The 13,402-nt window shown below is 42.0% G+C and overlaps 1 protein-coding gene across 1 annotated transcript; it reads left to right on the top strand.

Annotated features, from left to right (window-relative positions):
• The first annotated feature begins 615 nt into the window (after positions 1-615).
• Positions 616-12,655, top strand: SH2D1B (SH2 domain containing 1B). Its single transcript, XM_075171880.1, has 4 exons — positions 616-1,653; positions 6,912-6,975; positions 10,023-10,191; positions 12,618-12,655. The coding sequence occupies exons 1-4, from the start codon at positions 1,520-1,522 to the stop codon at positions 12,653-12,655; spliced, it is 405 nt and encodes a 134-aa protein (XP_075027981.1). The 5' UTR covers positions 616-1,519.
• The last annotated feature ends 747 nt before the right edge of the window (positions 12,656-13,402 follow it).

The following is a 13,402-nucleotide window of genomic DNA, read 5'->3' as shown; positions in this document are numbered from 1 at the left end:
CGCTGTAACTCTGGCATATCCTAACTGTGCAGTACTTGCTATCACAAGTTTCTTGGAGTTTTGTGAAATGGGGGAGGATTTGTGAAAAAGAAGGAGGGAAATATTCAAATGTCATCTTTTGGCATTCCCTTGTTTTCTGTGTGGATCATCAGCAAGGTGGATCCTGGAATTGCACCACACAGGTCCAAAGTCACCGGTACTAATGGGGTAAGTGGCAGTAGTGGTGCCAGATGTTACCATCTTGAACTGAAATTGCAGGGGGTCATTGCCTCGGGATGAGGGGGTCACTGGCATGGCTTGGCAACCGGGAAATCATGATACATCACAAGGACTTCATAGTTCAGAAAGAGTTGGCCCTACATGTCAGAGCTGGGAGGTGAACGTGCAAACAGCACGTTTTGAAATCAGGAAGACCCTTGCCAGTGCCACCACTCATGTATCTGGACTCCATTTTGACCTCGAGAGTGGGCTGTATTGCAGGGGTCCCAGATCCTTCTCCCCTCCTTTGAGGACTCTGTCTCTCCTGCCATTCTCACCATCTGAATCGCTGCTTCCCCCACATCTTTAGGTCGTCCCTCAATTTGCTCTCCTTCACAAACACTGCCCAGCCTGGTTCTTATTTTCTGCTTCTCCAGGTCTCTGCGCTCCTACCCTGGTCCTTGGCTTCCAGCAGGGAAAGTACGAAACGCCTGGGAGAGCATCTCCCATGGAATTTCCTCCATTGGGGAGCAGCAGTTCTACATGTGGCTGTATCCTGTCCTTGTTGAATTGACAGCAGCTTCCCAGGGGTGGCAAAAGACACTGTCTGACCCCCTTCTCCTTCCCGCCATGTTTCCTAAATCGTGGCACAGAGACAGCAGAACTTCTTCATAAAATAGCTATAGTTTAAAAATAAGAAGGGGGCGGGGGGAGAATGCTGTGTTTTGAAAAATCTTATTCTCAAATATTCCTGACCAACTTTCACCAAAACTTGAAAAATCAAGTAAACCCAAAAAAAAAAAAAAAAAGAAAAAGGAACAAAAAAACCACAACAAAACCCAAACCACTGTGTTAGAAGGCAAGTCTGGCAAGGAAAGGAATCAAACCAGCAGCATTTTTCAAAACAATGAGCAAGAACCCTATTTGCAGGGCTTTGAGCAACTTTAAACATAAAAGTTAACTCAAAATTATCACTATACTTAGGTGTCAACTTAGCTACTGCATAGCTTAGAAGTAAGATTCACGGCTCAAATGTCTGCTGATAAAACGTGACAAAAGACCCTTCTGATGTAGACTGTGACCAGTGTAGACAAACCATTTCCCATTTCCTGCCCTCACGAGCTGTAAGCACAGGCTGATAGCCAACCTCACTACTGACCGGTCAGTGATACCAACACAGATGAACTCGTGTACGTACTTAGCACCTCCAATTTCAGCTGTCTGCAGACAGCTGCATTTGGAACAAGTCTTCTTTTAATGCCAGGCTTCTGACTTTCTCTGGAATTGGTTTGAAAGGCGAGAGACCTTTTTTCTTTTGTCCATGGATTTCCCATTTTTTCATGGAAAGATAACAAGAAGAACCTGTGAAGAACTGCTGAGCAAGAACAGAAAGAATGGTAGCTATTTAATACGAGAGAGCGAAAGCGTAGAAGGAGCCTTGTGCCTCTGTGTTTTGTAAGTACTCTAATACTAAATTTTTTATGAGTTTTCAAATAGATCCAAAGACAAGCGTTCATCTTCTCTCACATTAATAGTTCTTCCTTAATATTAACAGACTCCAAGGGATTGTGTATATGTATTCAAGTGATGCTGGTTGCCTTAGGCTACCTTTATAGTGAGTGGTGAGAGGGTGGCATTTGCAAAAGACATTTTATGGAACAGAGGATAGATGAACTGTAATCTGCTGATGCTGGTCCCTTTCTGCAGACAATAAGGGGAGCCCAGAGAAAATAGCTTAGCCTGCCAAAATATAGTAAGAACCTTACTCAAAGTTACTGCTTCTGTAATGATGAGTAAATAGCATTTTAGCACTGTTGAGACACTGAAAAGTCTCATGGTAGTTACAAAACAGTTCCTTCTTCGTAGGCTTTCTACCTGATGAAAGCTTAGCCTTGTGCTTCAAAGGAATTTTAACTGATTTAAGAACATAAGCTAAGACAGAAAGCTATAATGTCCTGTTCAAATTCATACGACAGGTCTATGAACAAGATGGGCATAGAAAATTGCTACTTCTAGTCCTAACTTTAATTACTACAATTAAAATTTAATTTTTTTTTTCCTGTAGGGAATAGCACTTTTATTTCCCTTTCAAGAAGCCTGTTTTACACTTTTCATATATAATTGATCTGTTCCTAATGCCTTCAAAGTTTATAAATTAGTAACTCTCAGTCTTTGTTTGACCCTCTGACGTTTTACACTCTCCTTGAGGGTATGTTTGAGTGTGACATGAAAAATTTTTAACACTACATCTAATTAATTCAAAAATACCAGAAAATGTTCTTACCAGTAATCAAAAATGCATTCCTTTTGAAACAAATCAAAGGAGAAGGAGAAAAAGGGAGAGGGAAATGGAGTACTATGGAGTTGGTGGGTAGAAGAAAGGAGGTCCGTGAAATGACGGAGTAAGGAGAATGGAAACAGCAAGCGGGGGACAAATGGAGCCCTCAGGGAGGGAGCTGTGGGAACTTGCCTTCGGCATGGTGTGGAAAAGAGACAACGCAGGGTGTGCGGGGAGGGCAGGCAGCGTGGGAGGGAAAGGGCGTGCATGCTCTGCCAGAAGGGACAAATGGGGATCCTGGCACAGAGGAAGAATGACATTAGTCCCTGACACGGGAAGATGGCTGTTGCGATCTTTTGCAGTAGAGGTAGACGAGAAAGTGAAGGGCTGCTTAGGTGTGTGCAGTGAGTTTGAACTACTGATATAACAGAGAGCACATCTACAGAGTACATTGTGGGCAGATGCAAGCTGACATAAAGGTTAAGCTTGGTGCCACACTAACACAGTTGCTTTCCCTTTCTTTATTTTTTTTCTTTTTTTTTAATGGACAAAGCAGATCTACCTTGTGATAGCTTGTAGACATGCTTTTGTCTGTCGACAGTGTTCTGGGCACGCATATGAAAAAGCATGTAACTTCCACCTAGCCTCTGTGGGGTTTTAGTGTCAAAAACTGTTAAAAACTTTAGTGTTTAGTGTATTTGACTTGAACTCGTGCATTGACAAATGTAATAGTTATACTGCAGGGGTGGCAGCAATGGTATAACAGATACTGGCTTGCAGAGGTAAAAGCAAGGGTTGTCTTCAGATAGCAAATGGGATGGTAATAGTATATTGGCTCAGAATCGCCTCCGAGACTGGACTGTCTGTCAGTGGTTGACAAGGCAGAGGAAAGCTGTCCTAAAGCTGGAGGCAATCACACTGAAACTCTCAGTGCTGTTTCAAGACAACTTTTGGATTAGAATTGCATCTTAAAGCATTGCTTAGCACCTAACATGGTTGGTGCACACCTCTCAAATTAGCTGATCCATGGGCAGAGATACCGATCCACTTGCTACAGAAAACAACATTTTTTGTCCTCTACTGATTGAGGTGTGGGGAGGGCACTCCCATAGAGGATCTGGGAGTCAGAATGATGGGACCAGTTCAAAAGCATCTCTTCTCCAATTGGGCATTGTGCACAGCTCTGCTGATATGTCTTCCTCCACAGCACACTGCCACTTTCATCCAAAGGTGTCCCAGGTCTCTGACAGTGCCTCAGTCCAGATCTACTGCTCTTGCTTCTGTCTTTATGACTTAACATGTCATTCTGCCAAAAAAAGCTCCTCTCATCCTGCTTTTCTGCCACTGGATCTCCCTTGTGCCCAGACCAGGCACTTTATTATTTGTACCATATGAAGCGGTTGGTAAGCATTTAGTAGTTATGTGGAAACAGAGGTTTCCATTTTCACGGTAGTTTCATGTTTATTCAGTAAAAATTACAGTAGGTAAATAATATCCAGGCAGTAACCTTTCAAAATTTGGATGATAGGTAAAGAACAAGTTTTAAAAATGACCAGTTTCTGAACACCCACATTTATAAAATACTCTTAAGCCAAAACCATGTGAATTTCCATGGGTATCTCAAGGAGGAAAAAAACAGAAGATGCATTCCTGTGATGTAACTCTTTGAATCAAAGTATATCTATTCTAACTGGAAGTCTTATCCTGATCACAGTTCATAATAACTTTTTTTGCAGAACGAAGAAGTTTATTTCCAGAGTAACTATTCATTTATGCGTAAGTCCCTTGAGCTAGGCTTTCACCCTAAGATTCTCCCTCTCATGACATCTCATGACAGCGCAATGCATGTAGCTACAGCTGAAATCCTTCTGATGAACATGCGTACCAGTCAAAAGACCTTGTTTTCAAACACTTTTTCCCCTTCCTCCCCACCCCCCATTATTTTTGGTTTACATAACTTTGCAACTTTACAGCCTTTTTTGATCATGGTCATGATCTCCAGTTCATCTTCTGAATAGCTGCCATTGCGGTATTTGATAAAGCTTTTATCTCTGTTGACAAAATATATCCAAAGCCATCAGTAGCCTGAGTGTTCAAATGCCGGCATATTATTAAAAATAATAATAATTAAAACACTGGGAAATGCAAAGGAAGAATAATTTTCTTAAATGTAGGACCTGTGCAGTCATTTTCTGGGTGCTGATGACTGGAGGCCATTTTCTGCTAACATCTCTCCAAGAATTCAACAGCCTTCTTGTGATACAACTACAAAATGAAGTTTAGGGAGGTATCACACATGAGGAGGATAAGAACAGAGGTGAGAGGATGGGATGTCTGTGGAATCAAACTACTCTTATATAAAGGCCTGTGTTAGGTTTAGTTCATAAGTTCTTTAAAACCCCGTGTTAGAGTAATCTTATACTTCAAGATATGAAGTGTTGTCTCATTTTGTAAACTCTAGGCTCCCTTCTGTTTTGCTTTTCTATTTCTGTCTCATTCAATTTCACTGCACAACCTCTCATGTCTGCAAACCTGCTGTTTGCAGACCTTTCCAGGCTCACGCTTTGTTAAAAATGTGGTGTCTCCTCTTTCCACCACAGTGTCTGCTTTTGGCGGTGGTGGTGAGAGACTCAGCCCACTGTTAAGTCCCTAATATCATACGTGCTCTTGAGTATCACATACATCTTTAGCCATACTCCGGTCAAATCAAACATTTTCTAGGTTGAAGTGGCCTGGGACATGATCACATCTGGAATACATGAAGGTACAGACAGCTCAAGGGGTCACTGTGTGGGGTAGCGTGGGGGGAATAACAGTATGAATTTGTGGTGCTGCAATTACTTGAAGGTTCCCACAAGGAAGCAGATTACAAGAAAAACATTGTGCTGTGCATGCTGTGGCAACCTCCTCACCTGTTCTCTTCTTCAGAGGAATGTCAGTAGATCTCATGTGAAAAGTGAACTGCAAGTTTTCTACAGAATCATTCTTTACCACTACTTAGATTAATATGGTTTTCTTTCTCTCTCTCTCTCTCCCCTCACATCCTTCCCAACTTCTACCGATATGATAGAAGACATTCGCGAAGACAATCTTTCAGAGTATCACTCCATGCCAATGTGCTTGTTTCCATACAGCATTGCAGCCTTGTGTCATATCCCAGGTGAATCTCTCGTCCTTGTTCTCAGCCGTAGATCAGTCCTTTGAAAGGTGACTGCTTCTCTTACGGATGTGGTAATTAGTTGGAAGCCAGCCCATTTTCCCATAGAGTATGAGTTCAGGGAAAGATGGGCACCTCACTTGTGTCTTTGTAGCTATTTAGGTCTTCCTTATAACTCCATTTTTGAAGGAGGGGTATGTGTTAGCACTGTCTTTCCATTGTGAAAAGGTTGTCTGATGATTAGTCCAACCCGGTGTAAAGTCTGAGAGTCAACCGGGCCGCGGCTCCCCTTCTCCCCGCTGCTGATGGAGATACTGCAGTTCTCAATGACGCGTGTGCCAGCCCTTTGCCTGCAGTTTATTCCCATGTTGACATTTGCACAAAGTGGTTTCTAGTGCCGTGAAGCAAGTCTGCTGGTGGGGAGCAAGGATTTAGGCATCCTATGGAAGAAGGACTCTTCTCTTACATGGCACCTGCAGTGGCGTTCCAGGCTCTATTTTGCGTTTTACTGTCTCAGAACAAGTAATACAAATTCTCAGGGACATCCATTCCTTTCTGGATGTATAAATTTGAAGCATTTTCACCGCTTTGACTTATCAGATCTATTTTATTGGAGCTGCAGTAGTACAAAACTCAGCATAGGAAATGCATCTAAGCTGGAGCAAAGCTCAGGCAGTTAGTTGATGTGGAGGTGAGCTAGCTGGACATGCTTATCAAGATCTACGCTAAGCAAAGTGCAGTGACTGCAGATTGAACAGAGCACTCTTAGCTACATTTACTGTACCTGGCCTAACTCTGCAGGGCAAAAAAGAGCACCATAAATTTGGTCCAAAATCAAACAGATCTACATAGCAATGCATAGGGGTTTAGATCTGAATTAGCAAGGTATGATAAAGTAATATTTGGGTTTCTGAGGCTTAAGGAAACAACACACATGACTAATTTTGTCTAACAGAAGATTAAACATATGACTTAGAGAATCTCAAGTATTTTGAAGGCTCCAATATACGAATCAAATGGAAAAATGAAGGTTCCAATATATGAATCAAATGAAAAAGTGAAGGCATATATATATAACTGAGTTTATTTAACATCAGGCATTCCTTTAGATTTGTTTCTCTGGTTTTAGTCTTTCACTGTATTGCACTTTACTTAAAGATACAAGCAAACAAACAAAAACTAAACCTGGCTGTCAAGACCAGCTGTGGCAGTCTAAGCAAGTTGCAGTGGTCTGACAGTTGATGAAAAGCATAATGTATACAACAATGTTTTTCACAGCTTTGAAGAACTCATCTACACTTACCGTATCTTCAGGGAACACCAAGGATATTTTAGAATACAGGTGAGTAACTCTCATTTCATCTGTAAAGATTGCACTAAAGACCACTGTCCTGACTAAAAAAATTAATATACATGAACACATTACCTTAGAAAATATTTCCAAGTTTGTTTTCTTCTCTACTCAATTCTTGACTTTTTAATGTTATACTTATTATTACATATGAGCTCAGAAGTTGCTATTATCTTTGTAGAAATCCCTTATAACCTAAGTGGATCTGTTATTTGTTTACCAGCTGCTTTCTGATTTGACCATTTCTTTTTCATAGCATTGAAGAAAAATCTATCACTTTCATTACTTGCTCCTGTTCCTAATTAGCTTTTTTTTATTTGAAAGCTCTGCCATTGCACCCAGCATCTGGTAGGGATTTTGAATATTGGAATGATCTTTTTGATTTAAAGAGACCTATCTATAGTACTGTGTGATTCTGGGGCACCTGAATTGATGACCCCTGATAATGCTGCTCACTGTTTGAATAAGCGTAAGAGCAGACTGCATCAATCAAATCCCTAGGCAGGGTGAGAGGACACTTAAAAGGCTGGCTCACTCCTCCGCTTGTAGTAAGACAGCCAACAGGACTGCCAACAATTAAGTAGCATCTAAGTGGAATGAAGTGCTCCATAAAGGACACACCAAGCTCTCATATGCTGGTAATTTCTTGCTTATTAGTGGTTTGGACTGAGTACAAAAGACACAATTTCCCATGAAGAATTGAATGGTTTGTTGACAAAAAATAATCTATTTTGGACTATAGCCACTTTTCTGGTTTTACTGTCATGCCTATCAGCAGATAATAACTCGACACTTTTCGTTTCTTCAAACCCAATTTTCCTTACAAGCTTTTGCCAAGAATGTGAAAGAAGAGTTCTGTTCTTCAAATTTTTAAGTCAGATTGTTTTGGCTTACTAAAATAATATACTGAAATAATATATTGATGGTGGAGGGCAGATTGTTCGGGGTTTTTTAAGGGCTAGATTCATCCACGAACTTTCTAGAGTACAGTAGGTTGACCCCTACGAGCAGCTAGGCACCCACAAGCTGCTTGCTCCCTCCCCCCCTTAGCGGGACAGGGTGGAGGGAAGAGAACATGAAGAGCAAAAATGAGGAAACTCCTGGATCAAGACAAAAGACAGTTTAATAGGTGAAGCAATGTTGTGCATGCAAGCAAAACAAAGAAGGAGTTTAGTCACTACTTTCCATCGGGAGGCAGATGTTTGGCCACCTCCTGAAAGCAGGGCCTCAGCACACGTAATGGTTACTTGGGAAGACAAATGCCATAACCACGAACATTCCCACTTTCCTCTGCTTTTATTGCTGAGCACAACATCATATGGGATGGGATGTCCCTTTCGTCAGTTCAGGTTCACTGTCCTGGCCACGTCCCCTTCCAGCGTCTTGTGCACCCCCAGCCTACTCGCTGGGGGAGCAGAGCAGGAAAAAGAGACAACTTCAAGGTTGTACAAGCACTGTTCAGCAACAACCAAAACACGGGTGTGTTATCAACACAGTTTTAGTCACAAATTCAAAACACAGCGCTACACTGCTACAAAGAAAGTTAACTCCATCCCAGCCAGACCCAGTACACAGAGGCAATGACACCCAGTCCATCCAGGGCTGAAGGGAAGATAAAGGACTACCACAGTTTAACCCCAACCAGCAACTAAGCCCCACACAGCCGCTCGCTCACTCCCCCCCAGTGGGATGGGGGAGAGAATCAGAAGGGTAAAAGTGAGAAAACTCGTGGGTTGAGATAAAGACAGTTTAATAGGCAAAGCAAAAGCTGCGCACGCAAGCAAAGCAAAACAAGGAATTCATTCACCACTTCGCATCGGCAGGCAGGAGTTCAGCCATCTCCAGGAAAGCAGGGCTCCATCACGCGTAACGGTGACCTGAGAAGACAAACGCCATCACTCCGAACGCCCCCCCTTCCTTCTTCTTCCCCCAGCTCTATATGCTGAGCATGACGCCATATGGTCTGGGATATCCCTTTGCTCAGTTGGGGTCAGCTGTCCCGGCTGTGTCCCCTCCCAACTCCTTGTGCACCCCCAGCCTGCTCGCTGGTGGGGTGGGGTGAGGAGCAGAGAAGGCCTTGACTCTGTGTAAGCCCTGCTCAGCAGCAACTAAAACATCCCTGTGTTAGGGATGTTTTCAGCACAAATCCAAAACACAGCTACTATGAAGAAAATTAACTCTATCCCAGCCAAAACCAGCACAAGGAGGCAGAAAAACAAAGAAAATAATGACATGTTTCTTTGTTAGATAGCAAATGAAGCGAAAGCAAAGCCCCATTCACTTTTAATGGCTAGTAGTAGAACCCTCGCTGTAATTAGAGCTGATTAATGTGCTTACTGTCTGTCACTGTCCTGAAGTCACCAGCACACCAGGGGACTGTGCCGCGGAAGCAGTTCAGCCCAGCTGTATGAACCCACACGTTAAAAAGCAGTTTGTGAGAACGTGTTCCCCCGCTGTTCCCCCAGAGTGCCATCCTCCGTGCTTGGCCTCAGGAGTCTTCAGTGCAAGTCACAAAGCTGGACAAATAATAAACTCCTGCCTAAAAGTGAAAGCTGGTGCTGGGGACTTTCATGTGGATCCTCAGACACGTCCACTGCTTCTGCAGATGTCCTTTGCTTGACTATGCTGATATTTTGTGAAACGTTTGGCTTCTGCTTGTTGCATAGTTGTTTAAATCCAACATTTTAAGTGAGAACTAAATGTGTTGTCCCTAAACTTGTTCTCTAACACCAGAGGGAAGTCTCTAATGCTGTCACTCTTTGACACTGCTGTAGTGGATTGCTGTGGTGCACATCTGAGCCAATGTTTTAAACTGATGTTCTTTTTTCAAAAAAAAGATGATGCGGGAGGTTACACTTAGTGCCGTAACCACGCCACCAAACAGGTGTCCCTAGTGTTTTAAGGATAGTACAATATTCTGTCAGCAAATCTGTTTACAAAACCGCTCCTTGGTAAACAAATAACCTATCATTCCTTTCATTTAGGGGACTCTATGTGAAGGGCAATTGCAAACAAACTTTTTTTACCTTTCCTTGCAGACTTCTGAAGGTGTTCCAGAGAAGATCTTCAGAACGTTAAAGGACCTAATATACACTTATGAAAAGCCAAATCAAGGACTAATAACAAACCTCCGCTACCCAGTAAAGAAACCAAAGGCCTCGCAAAGAAGCCAGAGGTTCAAGTCAGGAAAGGATGACATTTATGATGGTAAGAAATTTAGCTCTGCCTTCGTGTTTTTTTTTTAAGATGACTGCATTACATGTCTGTGGTGAATAGTTGCTACGTGTCCTCTGAGACAAGCTTGCATGGACAGAAGTTCAACATCCTTCCTTCTCTCTTATGTTCACTGGAAAACAGTTATTGCCAGCTCACAGGTTACATACATACCCTCATTCACTACAAATTAACAAGTTAAAATCACAAAAGATACAGAAGGCAAAGCATGATGTTGCCCATAGCTCACTCCTTCATGGGTGTTGATGCTTCTAGGCTAGGAAACGCTAAGACCAGTTTTACTCAATGTTGATCTGCCAAGCTGCCAGGCCCCTGCACTTCACTGGGATTTGAGGCTGTCCTTTACCTTCGTTGTCCAGGTTGAAAGCTATTTTTATACCAAAATCTAACTCAGTTATTTTTGAGATGCTAGGGAAAAAAAAAAAGAAAAAAAAAAAAGCCAGCCAGCTTGTGGTTTGTTGCGATTTGTATTAAAACGTGACTAATTTTTTAAGTTAATATGTTGAAAATAAGAAGCATATATCCTTGTGCTCAGGACCACAGCTTTGGAACCAGAGAGTTCAGTCTCTGGTTGATCTTCTGCTAACTTATGCTCACAGGTCCCACGTATAAGGTAAGGATACAAGGTTTCTACTTGACGGAAATATAATGCAAATGGCTACGATAAAGATGGAGGTTTTCACAAAGTGGTAGCCCATGTTTTATAGTCCCATGACATTTTTATGTCCTTGGTTTGGGGAGGATTAATAGATACTATTGGTAACTTGCCAGCATCCCTCACAGACTTTTGAAAGCCACTTTTCATATTACTGTTGTACGATCCTCAGCTGCAATATCCATCAGGTCACAGGCTGCAAAATAACCTTGAAACTCTTCTAGGTCCTCTGACTAGTATAGGGAAATCCTTTAATCATGTACAGTTATCGTAAAGGAAAAAATTATTGGAGTATCCAATCTTCTGTGTGATTTATATCTCATGAGTAACACCAGCTAAAATGCGGTCGTGTGGGCCAGCCTCTCTGTGCTGCAGTCATACCTCCTGTCTGTACAACAGGTGCTGGTTTTTTGCACACAACAGTGCAACAGCTCCCTGTGTCAAGCAGACAGGATAGAAAGGGGGGAGCTCTCCCCACTGCTTCATGCACTAAGCTGCATTTTTAGGGAGCAGTGCAGCAACAACCTTGCTGAGAGAAACAGTAACAAGGAGACATTTCCAGTGATCCCAACATTACATTATCGCTTGTATCACTAGGGCAAGTATGCCACATTTGCTCTAAAAAAGGTTTTTATGGTATCGTGTCATTGCCACTCCAGGGGGATAGAAAATACTGCAGTAGCATGCATGTATTTTTAGGAAAAATCAGGTGTAATACATATTTTATTGTCTCATCCTGCAGCATGGACTTTTCTAGAAGATGCACAATGTCTTCGTCTGGACTCACAGGGAGGAAAACAAAACCTTTCATTTCCTATCAAAATGTTTGTGGTTGTCACAAAAATAGAGGCTTCTGGAAATAATCAAATCAGTTTGGAATTTTTGCTGTTCAATTTTAATTTAAATTTCACTTGTACAGCAGTCCAAACTTCCCCCTCAGACTGCTTTGTTACGTGCTTACAGGGGAAGTTTAGGTTAATGTCATGATGGATATCTCTGAAATGCAGGCACCACGTAAAACACCACAGTGCTTCCTAAAGCAAGCACCATACTTTTCTGGCCCGGTCCCTCGTGTTGCACCGGCAGCTGGCTTTGTGGCACATGCAGGACTGAGTGCTCCGGTGCGACCAGTGGAACAACTCACAGGACTGGGGTCACAATACTGGTTGTTGGACAGTTTGGAACATTGTTTTCTAGCCCAGAAACAGCTTGTCTAAGGGTGGCTGCTTGAAGAGACAGTAGGTTTCCATAGTGGAGATGGAGTCCTAAGCATTCAATTTCTGCCTTTCTGCTATCTTCTCAAAAAATATAACAAATCTGACAACATCTAAGAGAGAAAGGTTTTTTTTCAGGCTCTACTCCCTTAGTTGGGAGGAGAGCTTTTCTGTTGGGTATTTATTTAAAGAAGAAAGGGTGTGTTATGCTAGAGTCATAGCAATCTCAGCTATTGATCTGATTTACTAAGTATGGATGATTTCCAGAGTTTGACTGTTCCTCAGGAAGAAGGGGTCTCACGCGGATACAACCATTTAATAACAGAGCTTGCTGGCTCAGAAAAGACAATGCAGGCTTTACCTCCATACAGACTCCTGGAGGACCCAGTCCATAGGACTCGGCGCCTGAACGTTGGCCCTGCAATAGCAGAGAGAATACCAAGAAACCAAATTGAATTATTGATGGCCGTGGGCTTTCAGAGGAGCCATCTGCAATGACATCATCTTTTTTTTTATTGATTTCTTTACAGAAATTGATGACAGCGATTATGTCACTCTTCTACCCTGAATGATCTGCAACCTGACTATTTGAGAAAGTGCTGTTTCAGGCTGTGCCACAGCACAACGGATCAACTGGGGAGAGCTGCCAGCTGGGCGCTCGCCGCTGTGGATCTGGACCTCTGGAATTAGTCTCCTCCTTTTGCAGACTGTCAGAACAGCTGTATTTTCTCCCAGTGCAAGCTACTACATATTTTTGTTCAGCAATGAAAGAATTAATTTTTATAAGACACATGCATACATATACACATACATGAGAGGGGGAAGAGTATCTGTGTGCATGTATATGTATTTCGTTTTAGTCAGCGAACTGTCCAAGATGTCTACTGCTAAAATGAATAATGTTAGAAAGCAGCAATATAAAAACAATAGATGAATGTGCATAAAGCAGTAGTTTATGGCAGAACTGATATATGTTGAAAAAAGGATACATGATAAAAATTCTATTAGCATCCTACGATGCTTAAAAACCTCTAAACTGTTATTTTGTGCACAATTCATGCTACCTTGTTGGATAAGTGGATAGTATTTCAGCTACGTCAAGGAATACTAGTATCATCCTGCAGTTCAGATTAATCTAAATTAAAACAAAAAGGCTGTGTTAAATCCATGCTGTAAAGAATTAATCAACAACATGAAAATGGTTTGAAATACTTTTAATATCAACGAATGGTTCTGGTAGATTACAAGAGGAGTGCAAGTTCTACATGCATATCGTATGAATACATCCTTTTTTTTAATAGATACTGTACAAATA

Source organism: Calonectris borealis, chromosome 1 (assembly GCF_964195595.1).
Source record: "Calonectris borealis chromosome 1, bCalBor7.hap1.2, whole genome shotgun sequence".
Classification (NCBI taxonomy): Eukaryota; Metazoa; Chordata; class Aves; order Procellariiformes; family Procellariidae; genus Calonectris; species Calonectris borealis.
This window is presented reverse-complemented; position numbering and strand designations above follow the sequence as displayed.